The following is an 18,033-nucleotide window of genomic DNA, read 5'->3' on the forward strand; positions in this document are numbered from 1 at the left end:
TTTAAAAAGACAGAAAATAACAAGGGTTGACCAGATGTGGAGAAATCAAAACCCTCATACACTTCTGGTGGGAATGTAAAATGGTACAGCCATCTTGGGAAACAATCTGGCAGTTCCTCAAACAATTAACAGTGAGTTAACATACAAGACAGCAATTCCACTCCTAGATATATACACAAGAGAAATGAAAATATATGTTCATACAATAAATTATATATGAATGTTTATAGCAGCATTATTCATAATTACGAAAAGGTAGAAATGACTCAAAATTCATCAACTATGAATGGATAGACAAATGTGGTATATCCATATAACTCACCCATTTTAAGTGTACAACCCAATGGTTTTTAGTATAGCCACAGGGATTGTGCAACCATCACGATAATGAATTACATTTCATCACCCCAAAAAGAAACCCCACACCCTTTAGCTATCCTATGTCCCCCATTTCCACCTCCCCAGCCCTAAGCAATGAGTAATCTACTTTCTGTCTCCATGGATTTCCCTATTCTGGATTTTCCTATGAATGGAATCAAATAATCTGTAGGCTTTTTTTTTTTTTTAAGAATTTATTTATTTAGGGGCGCCTGGGTGGCTCAGTCAGTTGGGCGTCTGCCTTCGGCTCGGGTCATGATCCTGGGGTCCTGGGATTGAGCCCCGTATCGGGCTCCCTGCTCAGCGGGGAACCTGCTTCTCCCTCTCCCACTTCCCCTGCTTGTGTTCCCTCTCTTGCTGTGTCTCTCTCTCTGTCAAATAAATAAAAATCTTAAAAAAAAAGTATTTATTTGAGAGAGAGCACAGGCAGGGGGAGGGGCAGAGGGAGAGGGAGAAGCAGGCTCCCCACTGAGCAGGGAGCCTGACACGGGGCTCAATTCCAGGACCCCAGGATCATGACCCGAGCCGAAGGCAGACGCTTAACCGACTGAGCCACCCGGGTGCCCCTAGACTTTTTTTTTTAAAGATTTTATTTATTTATTTGAGAGAGAGAGACAGAGAGAGCACGAGCAGGGGGAGGGACAGAGGGAGAAGGAGAAGCAGACTCCCCACCAAGCAGAGAGCCTGATGCAGGGCTGGATCCCAGAACTCCTGAGATCATGACCCAACCTGAAGTCAAATACTTAACGGACTGAGCTACCTAGGCACCCCTAATATGTGGACTTTTGTAATTGGCTTCTTTCACTTAGCATAATTTTTTTTTCAGCTTAATGTTTTCTAGGTTCAACCATGTTGTAACATCTATCAGTACTTAATTTCTTTTAATTGCCAAATAATATTTCATTGTATGGACGCACCGTATTTTGCTTATCCATTCCATATCTATGTCATTTGATGGACATTTGTGCTGTTTCTACCTTTTGGATGTTATGAACAATGCTGCTATAAACATTTGTGTACAGGTTTTTGTGTGGACATATATTTTCATTTCTCTTGGGTATATTCCTACAAGTGGAAGTGCTGGGACATCTGGTGGTAACTCTATGGTTAATTGTTGAGAGATTGCCAGATTGTTTTCCAAAGAGATTGCATCTTTTCACATTCCCACCAGCGGAGTATGAAGGTTGTGATTTCTCCATACATATTCTTCTCAACATTTGTTATCAACTGACTTTTTATTATTTATTTATTTATTTTTAAGATTGTATTTATTTACTTGAGAGAACACGAGCAGTGGGGAAGGAGGGGAGGCAGAGGAAGAGGGAGAAGCGGACTCCTCGCTGAGCAGGGAGCCAGACTCAGGGTTCGATCCCAGGACCCTGAGATCATAACCTGAGTGAAAGGCAGATGCCCAACCAATGGAGCCACCCAGGAGCCCCATCAACTGACTTTTTTTTTTTAATTGTGATAAAGTATACATAACATTTTTAAGTGTACACTTCAGTGACATCAAGTATATTCACAATGTTAGAAAACAATTGCCACTATTTCTAGAACTTTTTCATCATCCCGAACAGAAACTTCGTACCCATCAACTTTCCAATCTCCCCTCCTCTCAGCTTCTGGTAACCTCTATTCTACTTTCTGTTTATAAATTTGCCATTCTAGGTACTTCATGTGGCATCATACAATATTTGTCCTTTGGTGTCTGGCTAATTTACTTACCATAATGTTTTTAAAGTTAATACGTGTTGTAGCATGTATTGATACTTCACCCCTTTTTTATCACTGAATAATATTCCATTATATGGATTGATCACATTTTGTTTATCCATTTGTCTATAAATCCGCTTTCTGGCTATTGTGAATACTGCTGCTATAAACATTGGTGTACAAGTATCTGAGTTCCTGCTTTAAGTTCTTTTGGGTATATACGTAGGAGTGAAATTGCTGGATCATACGATAGTTCTGTGTTTAACTTTTTGAGGAATTACTAAATTGTTTTCCATAGTGGCTGTACCATTTTACCTTGACACTAGCAATGCACAAGGATTCTAGGTTTTCCACATCCTTACCAACACTTGTTATTTTCCATTTTAAAAAATGTATAATCATTCTAATATGTGCAGATGTGAAGTTGGTATCTCATTGTGGTTTTGATGTGCATTTCCCTAATGACTAGTGATGTTGAGCATCTTATTAGCCATTTGCATGATTTTTTTGGAGAAATGACTGCTCATTTTTTGTCCATTTTTTAATGGGGTTGTTTGTTTTTTATCATTGAGTTTTAGAAGTTCTTTATATATTCTGGATATTAGATGCTTATCAGATATTCTCACTTTCTGTGGGTTATCTTTGAGTTTTCTTGATAGTGTCCTTTGGTACACAAAAGTTTTAATTTTGATTAGGTTCAATTGATACTATTTTGTTGTTGTTGCCTGCGTTTTGGTGTTATACTCAAAAAATTATCGAGTCCAAAGTCATGAAGTTTTCCCTTATATTTTCTTTTAAGAGGTTTATAGTTTGGGGCTCTGGGGTGGCTCAGTCAGTTAAGCATCTATCTTGGGCTCAGGTCATGACCCCAGAGCCCCATTCCCCACCTCCCTGCTCAGCAGGTAGTCTGCTTCTCCCTCTCCCTCTGCCTCTCCTTCCCTCTCATACTCTCTCTTGCTCTCTCTCAAATAAAAAAAAGTTTTATAGTTTTAGTTCTTAAGTTTAGGTCTTTGATTTATTCTGAGTTACTTTTTGTATATGGTATAAGTTAAGGGTCCACTTCATTCTTTTGCATGTGGATATTTCAGTTTTCCCAAATGCACTTTATTTTGAAATAACCCCGCCCCTCCCCTTTTGAGTTACTAGTCTCACTTGAATAGTAAAACTAATTCTATACTTTTTATTTTCCCTCTCATATTTTAAAGGCCCATAGAAGGAGGTGTCTCACCTCCAACAGGAAACCTGATACCTGTTAGGCTCCCTGGAGGGGCTGATTGTGCACTAGCCGAGCTTAAATAACCACACAGAAATAATTGCTGGCATCAGGCAATATATCCTCTTGTGTCAAACGTCTGGTGAAGACAACTGTGATTAGCAGACTCGGGGAGGAAAAAATGGAGCTGTATTTCTCCAGTTTGGGAAAGTAAGAACGAGACACCGTGCACGCAAAGTGCTCAGAACAGAGCCTGGAACTTAGGAAGCGCGGAATAAATGGTAGCCGAGGGTGGATGCTCTTAGCTTCTCCATATGTAAATAAGGGAATTGGCTAAGTTGATACATTCTCAGATTTTGGGTGACTCATTTTCCAGGCGCATGAGGAAACGTACGACAGTGGGAAGAAAGAGGACTAGCGACATTGCACCGAGGCCCCGATTTAGCACAGCAGGAACCTACCCAACCTGGCTCTGGAGGTGCCCAAAGAGCTGGGCTGATGGGGCGGGGAGCAGCCGTGGGGAGGAGCTTAGCCGTCTCCGCCCACAGCCCACCGCGTTCCTCATTGGTCCTGTGAGCTCTATGCTCGTAACGTCACACGCATGCGCCACAAGTGTGGAAAGGGGGCGTGGCCCGCTAAGAAGGAGGAGACAAGATGGCGACGTCCGTGGGGCGGCAGTTCCTGAGGTTGCTGCGCGGGATCGAGCCGTGGCGGAGCAGGTATACTGTCTGGGGAGGCTGTCTCGGGGTGGGAGGCGGCCTGGGCCGAGCCGGAGTGCTGGGAGGGAAAAATCGTTTCTCTTTTGCGGGCTCCCTAAGGAGGGGTCGGGTGAAGACTGAGCCATCCACCTTCACGTAGAGCTCGGGAGCAGGTGCGACTGTCGGCGCGTAGGGAGGTCGGGATTTATTTAGGGTCTGGCCTAAGCGCTCTCGCTTTGCCCTTTCCAGCTAGGTGGAAGTGCAGAAGGGACCAAACAACAACAACAACAACAAAAATCCCAAACAAAACAGATGAAATAGGCTGCGTGCCCTCCACTAGAGTCGAGGCTGGGCTGGACGCCCCTTTCGGGGTTTGTGTTTCTGGAACGGCAGTGAGATGTGGGAAGAGCTTTGGACTGGAAGTCGGGGGCTTTCGTTTCAGAGCCTTGGTCTTTGAATCAAGAGGTTGGATTCGGTAATCTCAAATAGTCTATAAGGAATTAGGGTCTTGGTTATTCTGGGGACTGACTCCCACCTCTTAGGTTCTTAGAATTGGAAGAGATCTGAGGGATCATCTAAATCCAGCTGATTTTCGAATTGGCGAAATTGAGGCCTTGAGTGGGAGAGGGACCTGCTCAGTTTTACCCAGCTAGTTAGTAGCAGAGCCAGGACCCTGACCTCTCTCTCTCATGCATGGACCCCATGAGGGCATTTATTATTCAGAAATAGCTTGGGAGCATTTGGACTCCTGGAAGATGGTTTAAAATGCTGGTAGCTATGACTCAGAGTTGGCTGCTTGTTGTCATTTCAAAGAGCGAGGGTTTGGGAGACGCACGGTGATTTTTGTTTTTCCGGCAGGGTTAATTTTGGCAGCGTTAACCAAAACTTGCTCTGTGACCAGAGGTCGTGGTGACCTGTTATTGTAATTTGGGGAAGTAAAAGGACACTGGATTTGGACTGAGAGGGAATAGAAACTGTGATTGGCCTTACCATGAAAGCTTTACTCTCCTATCATTGACTATTCAGAAATGGTGTAGTTCTCTCAGGAGGGGGCTCTGCAATGTGGTAACTGTTGGGATTTGGGCTGGAGGGTCTCTGATTTGATATTAATACCAGCTGTGCTGTTTATGAGTCAGCCATGAATTCAGCAAACCTGTGTCATGAGTTAAAAAGACTAAAAAAATGACACTCCAGATATTTTTTTAAAATGATGTGGAGGATGTACTCACTCACCATCATTAAAAAAAGGGTTGGAGGTGGGGAGTCATACTTTAGTATCAATGGAGATAAATGAGACTGGATTTAGGTGCAGTGGTTGGAAGGGATGAGGATTTGGGCACAATAAGAACTTTTAATTTTCAAAGGTATTATATATTGATACACACAAAAACCAAAAAGACAGCATTTTCTTAAGTTTTAAGTAAAGCATGTCTGAGACATATAGATGGAAGCCTCGTATTGCAGTTTTTCAGTAACTGGGTGATGTGTGGCAGGTGATAGAACAAAGAGAAAGCAACATCTTGGGTGATAATTAATGGCCACGTTTCCCAAACTTGTTTGATAAAATAATAGGGTGGATGTTTATTAGAAATTGAGATTCCCAGATATATCCCCAACTTGCTGCCAAATTCGGATTCAGTAGGTGTAGTAGCTTGGGGCTGCAAGTGCCTCAGATGATTCTTAGGTTCAGGTAAGTATGGACTGAGTATCTAGGTAGTGGTTGCTTATGCAAGACTTTCCTTCAGAAATATTTATGATATTCCGGGGTGCCTGGGTGGCTCAGTTGTCGGCTCAGGTCATGATCCCAGGGTTCTGGGATCGAGCCCCACATTGTGCTCCCTGCTCGGCGGGAGTTCTGGGATCGAGCCCCACATTGTGCTCCCTGCTTCTCCCTCTCCCACTCCCCCTGCTGGTGTTCCCTCTCTTGCTGTCTCTCTCTCTGTCAAATAAATAAATAAAATCTTAAAAAAAAAAAAAAGAAATATTTATGGTATTCCTACCACTGCAAACCACAGTGCCAGGAACCATGAGGGAAGGGAGGGAAGAGAGGAATTATAAGATACAGTATTTGGAATAGGCTTTGTGTTAAAAGAACTTTGCAGTTTAGTAGAAGAGAGAGAAAACACTCAACACTAATACAAGATAGAATGTGGAATAAGGCCTTCAGAAGGTCTGCCAGTTTGTTTTTAGGAGAGCTTTCATAACTTCAGAAAGGAGAGAGAGAAGGACTACAGTTAAAGCATCACCACCAGAGATGATGGTAAAGGATTTTATAACCATGACAATATGGGCACAGACTAATCAGCATGGACATTGGTCATAGACAATTTTTTTTTTTTAAAGTAATCTTTACTCCCAACGTGGGGTATGAACTCACAACCCTGAGGTCACAAGTCACATGTTCCACTGACTGAGCCAGCCAGGTGCCCCTGGTCATAGACAATTGATAGAGTCATCCCAGTTTGTGCCACCTGAATATAAACTCTGTTACTTTACATATTTATTTATTTTTAAAGATTTTACCCATCCAGGGCGCCTGGGTGGCTCAGTTGTTAAGTGTCTGCCTTCGGCTCAGGTCATGATCCCAGGGTCCTGGGATCGAGTCCCACATCGGGCTCCCTGCTCGGCGGGAAGCCTGCTTCTCCCTCTCCCACTCCCCCTGCTTGTGTTCCTGCTCTCGCTATCTCTCTCTCTGTCAAATAGATAAATAAAATCTTTAAAAGAAAAAAAAAGATTTTACCCATCCATTTGAGAGAGAGGTAGCAAGAGAGAGCACGAGCAGGGAGGAGAAGGGGAAGCAGGTTCCCCTCTGAGCAGGGAGCCCGACTCGGGGCTCGATCCCAGGACCCCAGGACCCCAGGACCATGACCTGAGCTGAAGGCAGATGCTTAACCAACTGAACCACCCAGGAGCCCCTGAACTCTGTTACTTTAAATAATAGTAATATGTAACTAGGTGCTGGTTTTTCATGATTGTCTCAGGTCATCTTAATGAGGTAGATCCTGTTTTTACAGGTGGAGAAATTGAGGCTTAGAATTAATTACGTTTCTAAAGTCACACTTTTGGTGAGTGGCAGTGAGCCATACAATCAGACTTGTGTGCTCACTCATGGGCTTTAATAACCTGTTTGCAGGATGCCCGCATGAGTCACCAGCTAGAAGAGACATCTGATTGAACTTATCCATACATTCCTCTGGGCTTAATTTCACCATTGAGATTGGAGTTCATAGTTCATTGTGAAGGCACGCAGACCCCTATGTTCATCAAGGGATATGGGCAGTTGGGGCACCTGGGTGGCTCAGATGGTTAAGCGTCTGCCTTCAGGTCAGGTCTCATCCCAGGGTCCTAGGATCGAGCCCCGCATCAGGCTCCTTGCTCAGCAAGGAGCCTGCTTCTCCCTCTCCCTCTGCCTGCTGCTCCCCCCGCTTGTGCTCTCTCTCTCTCTCTCTCTCCCTGTCAAATAAATAAATAAAATCTTAAAAAAAAAGGGATATGGACAGTAAACAAATAGGTAGAGGTATATATATATGTGTATATATATATACACACACATACACTTATATACACACACACATATATATGTATATATGTAATCTGTTCATTCCAGGTAGCCAGAAGTGCTATAAAAAAAAAATAAAGGCAAGTAATCAAAGGGTTAGTGCTTGATAGGGGCAATGGTAGTCAGGAAGGCCAAACTCAGGAGGAAACCTTTTCACAGAGAACTGACTAATGAGGGAGTGAGTCACATAGAAGGGTGTGCCCAGTAGAACAAACAGCAAATGCAAGGGTGTGGGAAGAGGCAAAGTTGTGGGTACTAGGAGTGGCAACAGGAATGAGTAAGGAGGAGATGGAAAACAGCAGGATATCTGAGAATCCAGCAAGGACCAAGTACATGGGGTTTGGTTTTATTTTCTGTTTTGAAAAGATCACTCTGGGGGCGCCTGGGTGGCTCAGTTGTCTGAGCAACTGCCTTCGGCTCAGGTCATGATCCTGGAGTCCCAGGATCAAGTCCTGCATCAGGCTTCCTGCTCAGCGGGGAGTCTGCTTCTCCCTCTGACTCTCCCCCCTCTCATGCTCTCTCTCTCTCTCTCTCTCTCAAATAAATAAAATAAAATCTTGAAAAGATCACTCTGGTTGTTTTGCGGTGAATAGGATATAGAGGGCCAAGAATGAAAACTGGAGACTGGAGAACAGGCCTTCACAGTCATCTGGTAAGAGAATCAGTTGTCTTGGGCTTGGGTGTGAGTGGTGGTGGCAGTGAGAAATAGGCAGATAAAGATACACACACACACACACACACACACACACACACACACATTTTAAGTTTATTTTTTTGGTATTCTCTACACTCAGCGTGGGTCTTCAACTCACGACCCCGAAAACAAGTTGCATGCTCTTCCAGCTGAACCAGCCAGATACCCCTACGCAGATAAAAATATATTTTAAAGGAAGTTTTCCTGTCTTGGCAGTGGACTGAATATGGATAGTGAGAAAGAAAGGACTTCTGTAAGAATGAATCTTAGGGTTTTGATTTGTGTAGCTTTGTGAAGGGTGATACCTTTTGCTGAGATGGTGTATTATAGTAATGTTGCTGTGGTAACAGATAAACCCCAGGATCTCTGACTTAACACAGTAAGTTTATGTCTTGATCTTGTAAGGTCCCAGTGAGTGCTCCTGATCAGTGGGCAACAGTAATTCAAAGATGCTCCTGATGTCTTTAGCACATGACTTCCCAAGTTCTGCATTTTTGTCTGCAGCAAGCAGGCTGAAGGGGAAAGCCTGGAGGTGGATGCCTGGGAAACCTGAATGGTCTTCACATGGTTAGAACAAAGTTCTGTGGTCACACCCTACTGCAGAGGAAGCTGGGAAACACCATGTTTTGGGTGTCCAGGGAGAAGAAGTAGATCTGATAAACACCTGAGTAGTCTCACCACAGATGGACACCTCTCGGGGGAGGAGCAGGTTGAAGGGGGGAGTTAGGAAGGGTTAGGAGTGAGGGAATCATCAGTATCTGGCTATTTAAAGACGTGACTGGGGGGATGGGTAAAATAGGTGATGGGGATTAAGCCATGCATTTGTTGTGATGCGCACCGAGTGATGTATGGAATTGTTGAATCACTATATTGTACACCTGAAACTATTATACTGTACATTATTAAAAAAAAATAAAGGCAGGGGACTGGATGAGCAACTCTAGGAAGGAGTGTAGACAGAGAGGAGATCTGAACATTGGGCATGGCAACAGTTTGAAGTTAGGGAGACACCAGAGAGGTAGGAGGAAAATCAGGGTCCCAGAAGCCATGTGAGAGATGTGGTTCAGGAAGGAGAAAGGATGATGAGATCAAGAGGTAGAAACTTCTAGTTATAAAGTAAATAAGTCATGGGGATGTATAGTTAATAATATTGTATGGCATACTTGAAAGTTGCTAAGAGAGTCCATCTTAAAAGTTCTCATCACAAGAAAAAAAGTTTTGTAGCTGTATGGCGACATACGTTAACTAGACTTACTGTGGTGCTCATTTTGCAATATATATAAGTATTGACTCATGTTGTACGCTTGAGACTAACAATGTTATATGTCAGTCATACCTCAATAAAAAAAGAAAAAGGGATCAGTTATGGCAAGTGCTGCTGTGAGAGGTCAAATAATATGAGACCCAAGAAACATGCATTGGTGTTGGCAACACGGAGGTTGTTGGTGACCTTGACAAGAGGTGACAGGATAGGAACAAAAGCCTGGTTCAACAGGATTAAGAAAGGGTGGGAAGTGAGGAAGTAGTGACAGTGAACCTAGCTCTTTTTTTTTGTTGTTAAGTTTTTATTTTATTTTTTTTTTAAAGATTTTATTTATTTGAGAGAGAGAGAGAACGTGTGCGAGCCAGGGGAGGGGCAGAGAAGCAGACCCCCACTGCGCAGGGAGCAGACATGGGACTCTATCTCAGGACTCTAGGATCGTGACCTGAGCCAAAGGCAGATGGTTAACTGACTGAGCCACCCAGGCGCCCTTTTTTAAGTTTTTATTTTAATTCCAGTTAGTTAACATACAGTGTTATATTAGTTTCAAATGTACAATATAATGATTCAACAGTTTCATACAACACATGATGCTCATCACAAGTGCACTCCTTAATCCCCATCACCTATTTAACTCATCCCTCCACCCTCCTCCCCTCTGGTGACTATCAGTTTGTTCTTTGTAGTTATAAAGAGTCTGTTTCTTGGTTAGTCTCTCTCTTTTTCTTTTTTTGCCCTCTGCTCTTTTGTTTTGTTTCTTAAATTCCACATATGAGTGAAATAATTTGTTGTCTTTTTCTGACCTATTTCGCTTAGCATTATACTCTGTAGCTCCATCCATGTCATTGCAAATGGCAAGATTTCATTCTTTTTTTATGGCTAAATAATATTCCATTATATATGTGTGTGTATGTATATGTGTGTGTTGTGTGTATATATACATACATATATATACACACATACCACATCTTCTTTAACCATTCATCGGATGGATATTTGGGCTGCTTCCATATCTTGGCCATTGTAAATAATCCTGCTATAAACACGGGTACATATATTCCTTTGAATTAGTGTTTTTTATTTTTTGGGTAAATATCCAGTAGTGTGATTACTGGATCATAAGTTCTATTTTTAACTTTTTGAGGAACCTCCATACTGTTTTCCACAGTGGCTGCACCAGTTTGCATTCCCACCAACAGTGCAAGAGGGTTCCTTTTTCTTTTTACAACCTTGTCAACACCTGTTGTTTCTTGTGTTGATTTTAGCCATTCTGATGGGTATGAGGTGATATTGCATTGTAGTTTTGATTTGCATTTCCTGATGACAAATGATGAGCACCTTTTCATACGAATGTTGGCCATCTGGATGTCTTCTTTAGAGAAATGTCTGCTCATGTCTTCTGCCCATTTTTTATTTGGATTATTTGTTATTTGGGTGTTGAGTTTTATAAGTTCTTTATATATTTTGGATACTAACCCTTTATTGGATATATCATTTGCAAATATCTTCTCCCATTCCATAGGTTCCCTTTTAGTTTTGTTGACTGTTTCCTTCATTGTGCAGAAGCTTTTTATTTTGATGTAGTCCCAGTGGTTTATTTTTGCTTTTGACCTATCTAGAACAAAGTTGCTACAGCTGATGTCAGAGAAATTACCGCCTGTGTTCTCTTCTAGGATTTTTTATGGTTGAGAGTGAACCTAGCTCTTTTTAAGAGTTTGTTACGAAGGAGAAAAGAAAAGTGGGGTGGAAGCTAGAGAAGGATACATGGTGGACAGTGTTTATGTAAGATTGGAGAAAGTACAGGATTTATATGAAGATAGAAATGATCCAGTAATAAAAGACAAATTGGTGTAATGGTGCATTTGCTGGGCTTTTTTTTCCAGGAGCTCGGGCTAAGGCAGCATACAAGAGAGCCAAGCTCTGTGTTCTGGGGCAGGGCTGCCAAGGGGGAAGACCCACATGCAAGAGAAACCACCTGAGTGCCGTGTGTCTGGTTCCAATGGATAGACAATTCTCCCTGATTCATACTTCCCCCAGCCAAGGGGGGGGGGAAAAAGCCTGATTCAATAGTCTGCAAACATTCTTTTAGGTGGGGGGTTTAGCATTCATTCTGGAACACATAATACAGCAGTGTACAGAACACAACAATGTACTTTTAGTCAGTTTTTATACTTCTTGTTCTAATTCTGTTTGGAAAGCAGGGTTTGAGGCTTTTAGCTTTTGTAGTGGGAGTTTCTAGTCTAAGAGATGAGCATTGTTCAGTGGGCTGAAAGAAATTCATCTTCTGAAACACTGCTCTTCTTTGTGTTAGTAGCTGAACATCTATCTCTCTGTCCTTCGTGGTGGTGATTATCATGGCCCCATACTTTTTCTGCGTACAGACCTGACTCGCCTACTGGAGAATCAGAGTCATCACATTAGCCAAATTAGCACCATGCTGTGAGGGTGTTTTTAAGTCAATTTCAAGTAAAAAAATGAAGGTGCCTAAATCTGATCATGTTTGCAGGATATCAATATAAGACATAACTACTAAATATCCATGAAAGTAAATATTATCATAGGAAGGTCATACACACAGTTCTGTTTTCCACAAAAGTGGCAATGTAGACAGTTTGATTTAATTATTGCTTCTATCCTAAAGAACTGCAGCAGAAAAAGAAGCACTTACTGACAAGGACATAGTTTCTTTACTTTAGATTTCAGGTTAAATTTTGGGGAAACTGATGTGCTATCTGAATTGAAAGGGAGATATTTGCTCTTTGGTTAGGGGAGATCCAATTTTTAACTAAAAGTTCATGAATGTTTTCCTTGCTGGCAGTCACTTATTGCCACTGGGAAATTGTCCAGTTTCCCTGGGTGAAGGTGAAACAAAGAGAAACAAACTGAATCAGAAATAATGTTTTCTTAGCGTGGAAAGCTGTGAAAGTTGTTGGTAATTTTTTTCTGAGAAGGCTTGAAACCCATTCACTCTGTCAAACTAGCTTGACAAAATAGCAAAGTTAGCCACAAAAGAGAATTCAAAAATTCTAAATTAAGTGAGCCTTCCAGACTTCAAGTATATTAGAATAGTTCCATGTGGTTTTTTTGTGTCATTTTTTTTCCAGGCTAAACATTTAAAATTTAAAGTTTCAGCTACCAGTATTAGAGTCTTTAATGAGTAGGGGTTAGATGTTTACAAGGCTGTGTACAGTTGTTCTTTTGTGGTATGGAAACATACGGCTTCGTGTAAGAGTGCTGAATTACTGCCTATTATAATTTTATGCTTAATTAAGAAAAAATAACTTTATTGTGAAATAGTTTCAGACTTACAGAAAAGTTATAAAAATAATAAAATTCCCAAATTCTGTTTACCCAGATTCCCCAAATGTTGATTGCATTTGCTTTACTCTTCTCCCTTCCTCTCCCTCTCCCCTCTTTATGTGTATGTGTGTGTGTATATATATATATATATTTTTTTTTTTTCCCTAGAACACTTGAGAGAAAGTTATAGATTTGACATTCCTTTACTATGAACTTCAGCCTTTTTCCTACAAGATCATTTTCTCACACAACCATAGTACAGTGGTCAAAACTAAGAAATTAACATTGATATAAGACTTATTGAATCTATACATTGTATTCAAGTTTTGCCAGTTGATCCACATTTAAAAAAAAATTTTTTTTTTAGATTTTATTTATTTATTTGACAGAGAGAGACACAGCGAGAGCAGGAACACAAGCAGGGGGAGAGGGAGAGGGAGAAGCAGGCTTCCTGCCGAGCAGGGATCCTCAATCCCGGGACCCTGGGATCACGACCTGAGCTAAAGGCAGACGCTTAATGACTGAGCCACCCAGGTGCGCCTAAAAAATTTTTTTAAAGATTTTATTTATTTGAGAGAGAGAGAGAGAGAGCCAGTGAGCAGGAGCAGGGGGAGGGGCAGAGGGAGAGGGAGAAACAGACTCCTTGCTGAGTGGGGAGCCTGACCCTGGGATCATGACATGAGTCAAAGTCAGCCACTTAACTGACTGAGCCACCCAGGGACCCCAACATTTTTTTTAAAGAATTTAAAAAGATACATATTTATTTATTTGTCAGAGAGAGAGAGAGAGAGCACACAAGCAGGGGGAGCAGCAGGCTCCCTGCTGAGCAAGGGGCCCGATGTGGGACTCATCCCAGGACCCTGGGATCATAACCTGAGCCAAAGGCAGGCGCTTAACTGACTGAACCACCCAGGCATCCCTAAAGAATTTTTTTTTAAGATTTTATTTGAGGGAGAGCGAGAGAGAAAGAGCGAGCACAAGTGGGGGGAGGGGCAGAGGGAGAGGAACCCCTCCCCCACCTTGTGTGCTCTCTCTCTCTCTCTCTCTCTCTCTCTCAAATAAATAAATAAAATCTTAAAAATAATTTTAAGATAGGGGCGCCTGGGTAGCTCAGTCAGTTAAGCAGCTGACTCTTGATCTCAGCTCAGGTCTTGATCCTCAGGGTTGTGAGTTCAAGCCCCATGTTGGATTCCATGCTGGGCATGGAGTCTACTTAAAAAAATTTTTTTTTTAAATAAATGTTTAACAGTTCATTTTTGCTTGATTATAGCCTCCTTCACTGTGAGAACACTGCCGTGAGCCACTTCCTACACTCCTTAAGGAAGCTGCCTGTCAGAGGCTTCTATACAAGTAAGTAGCAATTAGAAGTGACGCTGGCCTCTCTGTGCTTCAGTTTGCTATCAGTACACTGGGATAAACAGCTCCTATTTCATGGGGTTGTTAGTAGAATTAAATGACCTTATATCTGTGAGGTGCTTAGAATGTCTGGCATGTAGTTATCCCTGGAGCACATCGTTTTTACTGGCTGCCTAGTTGCTGAATGACTACCATTTGGTGTCGGACATGTAAGTTGTTTCTAGGCTTTTTCTAGTATAGACATTTCTGTGGTAACACATCTTAGTGCAGCTTCAGGATAAATTTGTAGAGCTAGAATTGCGGGATCAAAAGATTTATGTATTTTACAAGTTGGTATTTAGGTCAGATTGCTCTTCAAAGAGGGTTGTTCCATCTTACATACATATGAGCAGGAGGTGCTCGTGAGTACATCAGTTCCCCACACCCTCACCAAAACTGTGGATTATGAACTTTGATTTTGTAAGCAGCCATTTGAACCTGTATGAAAATGTCTTGTCTTTATTATCTAGATATCCTTTTTTTAAAAAATTTTTTACTGTTATGTTAATCACCATACATTACATCATTAGTTTTTGATGTAGTGTTCCGTGATTCATTGTTTGTGCATAACACCCAGTGCTCCATGCAGAGCGTGCCCTCTTTAATACCCATCACCAGGCCAGCCCATCCTCCATCCCCCCTCCCCTATAGAACCCTCAGTTTGTTTTTCAGAGTCCATCGTCTTTCATGGTTCGTCTCCCCCTCCGATTTCCCCCCCTTCATTCTTCCTCTCCTGCTATCATCTTCTTTTTTTTTTCTTAACATACATTGCATTATTTGTTTCAGAGGTACAGATCTGTGATTCAACAGTCTTGCACAATTCACAGCGCTCACCATAGCACATACCCTCCCCAATGTCTGTCACCCAGCCACCCCATCCCTCCCACTCCCCCCCCTACTCCAACAACCCTCAGTTTGTTTCCTGAGATTAAGAATTCCTCATATCAGTGAGGTCATGTGATACATGTCTTTCTCTGTTTGACTTATTTTGCTCAGCATAACACCCTCCAGTTCCATCCACGTCGTTGCAAATGGCAAGATCTCATTCTTTTAGATGGCTGCATAATATTCCATTATATATATATACCACATCTTCTTTATCCATTCATCTATCGATGGACATCTTGGCTCTTTCCACAGTTTGGCTATTGTGGACATTGCTGCTATAAACATCGGGGTGCACGTACCCTTTCGGATCCCTACATTTGTATCTTTGGGGTAAATACCCAGTAGTGCAATTGCTGGATCGTATGGTAGCTCTATTTTCAACTTTTTGAGGAACCTCCATACTGTTTTCCAGAGTGGTTGCACCAGCTTGCATTCCCACCAACAGTGTAGGAGGGTTCCCCTTTCTCCGCATCCCCACCAACATCTGTCGTTTCCTGACTTGTTAATTTTAGCCATTCTGACTGGTGTGAGGTGGTATCTCATTGAGGTTTTGATTTGGATTTTCCTGATGCTGAGCCATGTTGAGCACTTTTTCATGTCTGTTGGCCATTTGGATGTCGTCTTTGGAAACATGTCTGTTCATGTCTTCTGCCCATTTCTTGATTGGATTCTTTGTTCTTTGGGTGTTGAGTTTGATAAGTTCTTTGTAGATTTTGGATACTAGCCTTTATCTGATATGTCATTTGCAAATATCTTCTCCCATTCTGTCGTTTGTCTTTTGGTTTTGTTGACTGTTTCTTTTGCTTTGCAAAACCTTTTATCTTGATGAAGTCCCAATAGTTCATTTTTGCCCTTGCTTCCCTTGCCTTTGGCGATGTTTCTAGGAAGAAGTTGCTGTGGCTGAGGTCGAAGAGGTTGCTGCCTGTGTTCTCCTTTAGGATTTTGATGGACTCCTGTCTCACATTGAGGTCTTTCAAGCATTTGGAGTCTATTTTTGTGTGTGGTGTAAGGAAATGGTCCAGTTTCATTCTTCTGCATGTGGCTGTCCAATTTTCCCAACACCATTTGTTGAAGAGACTGTCTTTTTTCCATTGGACATTCTTTCCTGCTTTGTCGAAGATTAGTTGACCATAGAGTTGAGGGTCCATTTCTGGGCTCTCTATTCTGTTCCGTTGATCTATATGTCTGTTTTTGTGCCAGTACCATACTGTCTTGATGATGACAGCTTTGTAATAGAGCTGGAAGTCCAGAATTGTGATGTCGCCAGCTTTGCTTTTCTTTTTCAACATTCCTCTGGCTATTCGGGGTCTTTTCTGGTTCCATACAAATTTTAGGATTATTTGTTCCATTTCTTTGAAAAAAGTTGATGGTATTTTGATGGATTGCATTGAATGTGTAGATTGCTCTAGGTAGCAGTGACATCTTCACAATATTTGTTCTTCCAATCCATGAGCATGGAACGTTTTTCCATTTCTTTGTGTCTTCCTCAATTTCTTTCATGAGTATTTTCTAGTTTTCTGAGTACAGATCCTTTGCGTCTTTGGTTGGATTTATTCCTAAGTATCTTACGGTTTTGGGTGCAATTGTAAATGGGATCGACTCCTTAATTTCTCTTTCTTCTGTCTTGTGGTTGTTGTATAGAAATGCCACTGATTTCTGTGCATTGATTTTATATCCTCCCACTTTACTGAATTCCTGTATGAGTTCTAGCAGTTTTGGGGTGGAGTCTTTTGGGTTTCCCACATAAAGTATCATATCATCTGCAAAGAGTGAGAGTTTGACTTCTTCTTTGCCGATTTGGATGCCTTTGATTTCTTTTTGTTGTCTGATTGCTGTGGCTAGGACTTCTAATACGGTGTTGAATAGCAGTGGTGATAGTGGACATCCCTGCTGCATTCCTGACCTTAGGGGGAAAGCTCTCAAGTTTTTCCCCATTGAGAATGATATTCACTGTGGGTTTTTCATAGATGGCTTTTATGATATTGAGGTATGTACCCTCTATCCCTATACTTTGAAGAGTTTTGATCAAGAAAGGATGCTATACTTTGTCAGATGCTTTTTCTGCATCTATTGAGAGGCTCATGTGATTCTTGTTCTTTCTTTTGTTAATGTATCATGTTGATTGATTTGCAGATGTTGAACCAACCTTGCAGCCCAGGGATAAATCCCACTTGGTGGTGAATAATCCTTTTAATGTACTGTTGGATCCTATTGGCTAGTATTTTGGTGAGAATTTTTGCATCCATGTTCATCAAGGATATTGGTCTGTAATTCTCCTTTTTGATGGGGTCTTTGTCTGGTTTTGGGATCAAGGTAATGATGGCCTCATAAAACGAGTTTGGAAGTTTTCCTTCCATTTCTATTTTTTGGAACAGTTTCAGAAGAATAGGTATTAATTCTTCTTTAAATGTTTGGTAGAATTCCCCTGGAAGCCATCTGGCCCTCGGCTTCTGTTTGTTGGGAGATTTTTGATGACTGCTTCAATTTCCTTAGTGGTTATAGGTCTGTTCCGGTTTTCTATTTCTTCCTGGTTCAGTTTTGGTAGTTGATACATCTCTAGGAATGCATCCATTTCTTCCAGGTTATCTAATTTGCTGGCATAGAGTTGCTCATAATATGTTCTTATAATTGTTTGTATTTCTTTGGTGTTGGTCGTGATCTCTCCTCTTTCATTCATGATTTTGTTGATTTGGGTCATTTCTCTTTTCTTTTTGATAAGTCTGGCCAGGGGTTTATCAATCTTGTTAATTCTTTCAAAGAACCAGCTCCTAGTTTCGTTGATCTGTTCTACTGTTCTTTTAGTTTCTGTTTCATTGATTTCTGCTCTGATCTTTATTATTTCTCTTCTCCTGCTGGATTTAGGCTTTATTTGCTGTTTTTTCTCTAGCTCCTTTAGGTGTAGGGTTAGGTTGTGTATTTGAGACCTTTCTTGTT

General features: G+C 41.6%; 1 protein-coding gene across 3 annotated transcripts in view; it reads left to right on the forward strand.

Annotated features, from left to right (window-relative positions):
- The first annotated feature begins 3,899 nt into the window (after window positions 1-3,899).
- The window catches only part of PISD (phosphatidylserine decarboxylase), a 51,107-nt gene continuing 36,973 nt past the window's right edge, over window positions 3,900-18,033 (forward strand). Inside the window, exons 1-3 of one of the 3 annotated variants that reach the window (XM_036074593.2) lie at window positions 3,947-4,023; window positions 8,155-8,213; window positions 14,087-14,166. Coding sequence is in view for 2 of the 3 variants with exons in the window: in XM_036074591.2 (XP_035930484.1) it covers window positions 3,959-4,023; window positions 14,087-14,166 (145 nt within the window). In the remaining variant the exon portion in view is untranslated. Of the gene's footprint in view, window positions 4,024-8,154; window positions 8,214-13,227; window positions 13,351-14,086; window positions 14,167-18,033 lie in introns of those variants that run through there. The other 2 variants (XM_036074591.2, XM_078060749.1) reach the window with 2 other exon arrangements.

This window comes from Halichoerus grypus, chromosome 13, assembly GCF_964656455.1.
Source record: "Halichoerus grypus chromosome 13, mHalGry1.hap1.1, whole genome shotgun sequence".
NCBI classification, from domain to species: Eukaryota; Metazoa; Chordata; class Mammalia; order Carnivora; family Phocidae; genus Halichoerus; species Halichoerus grypus.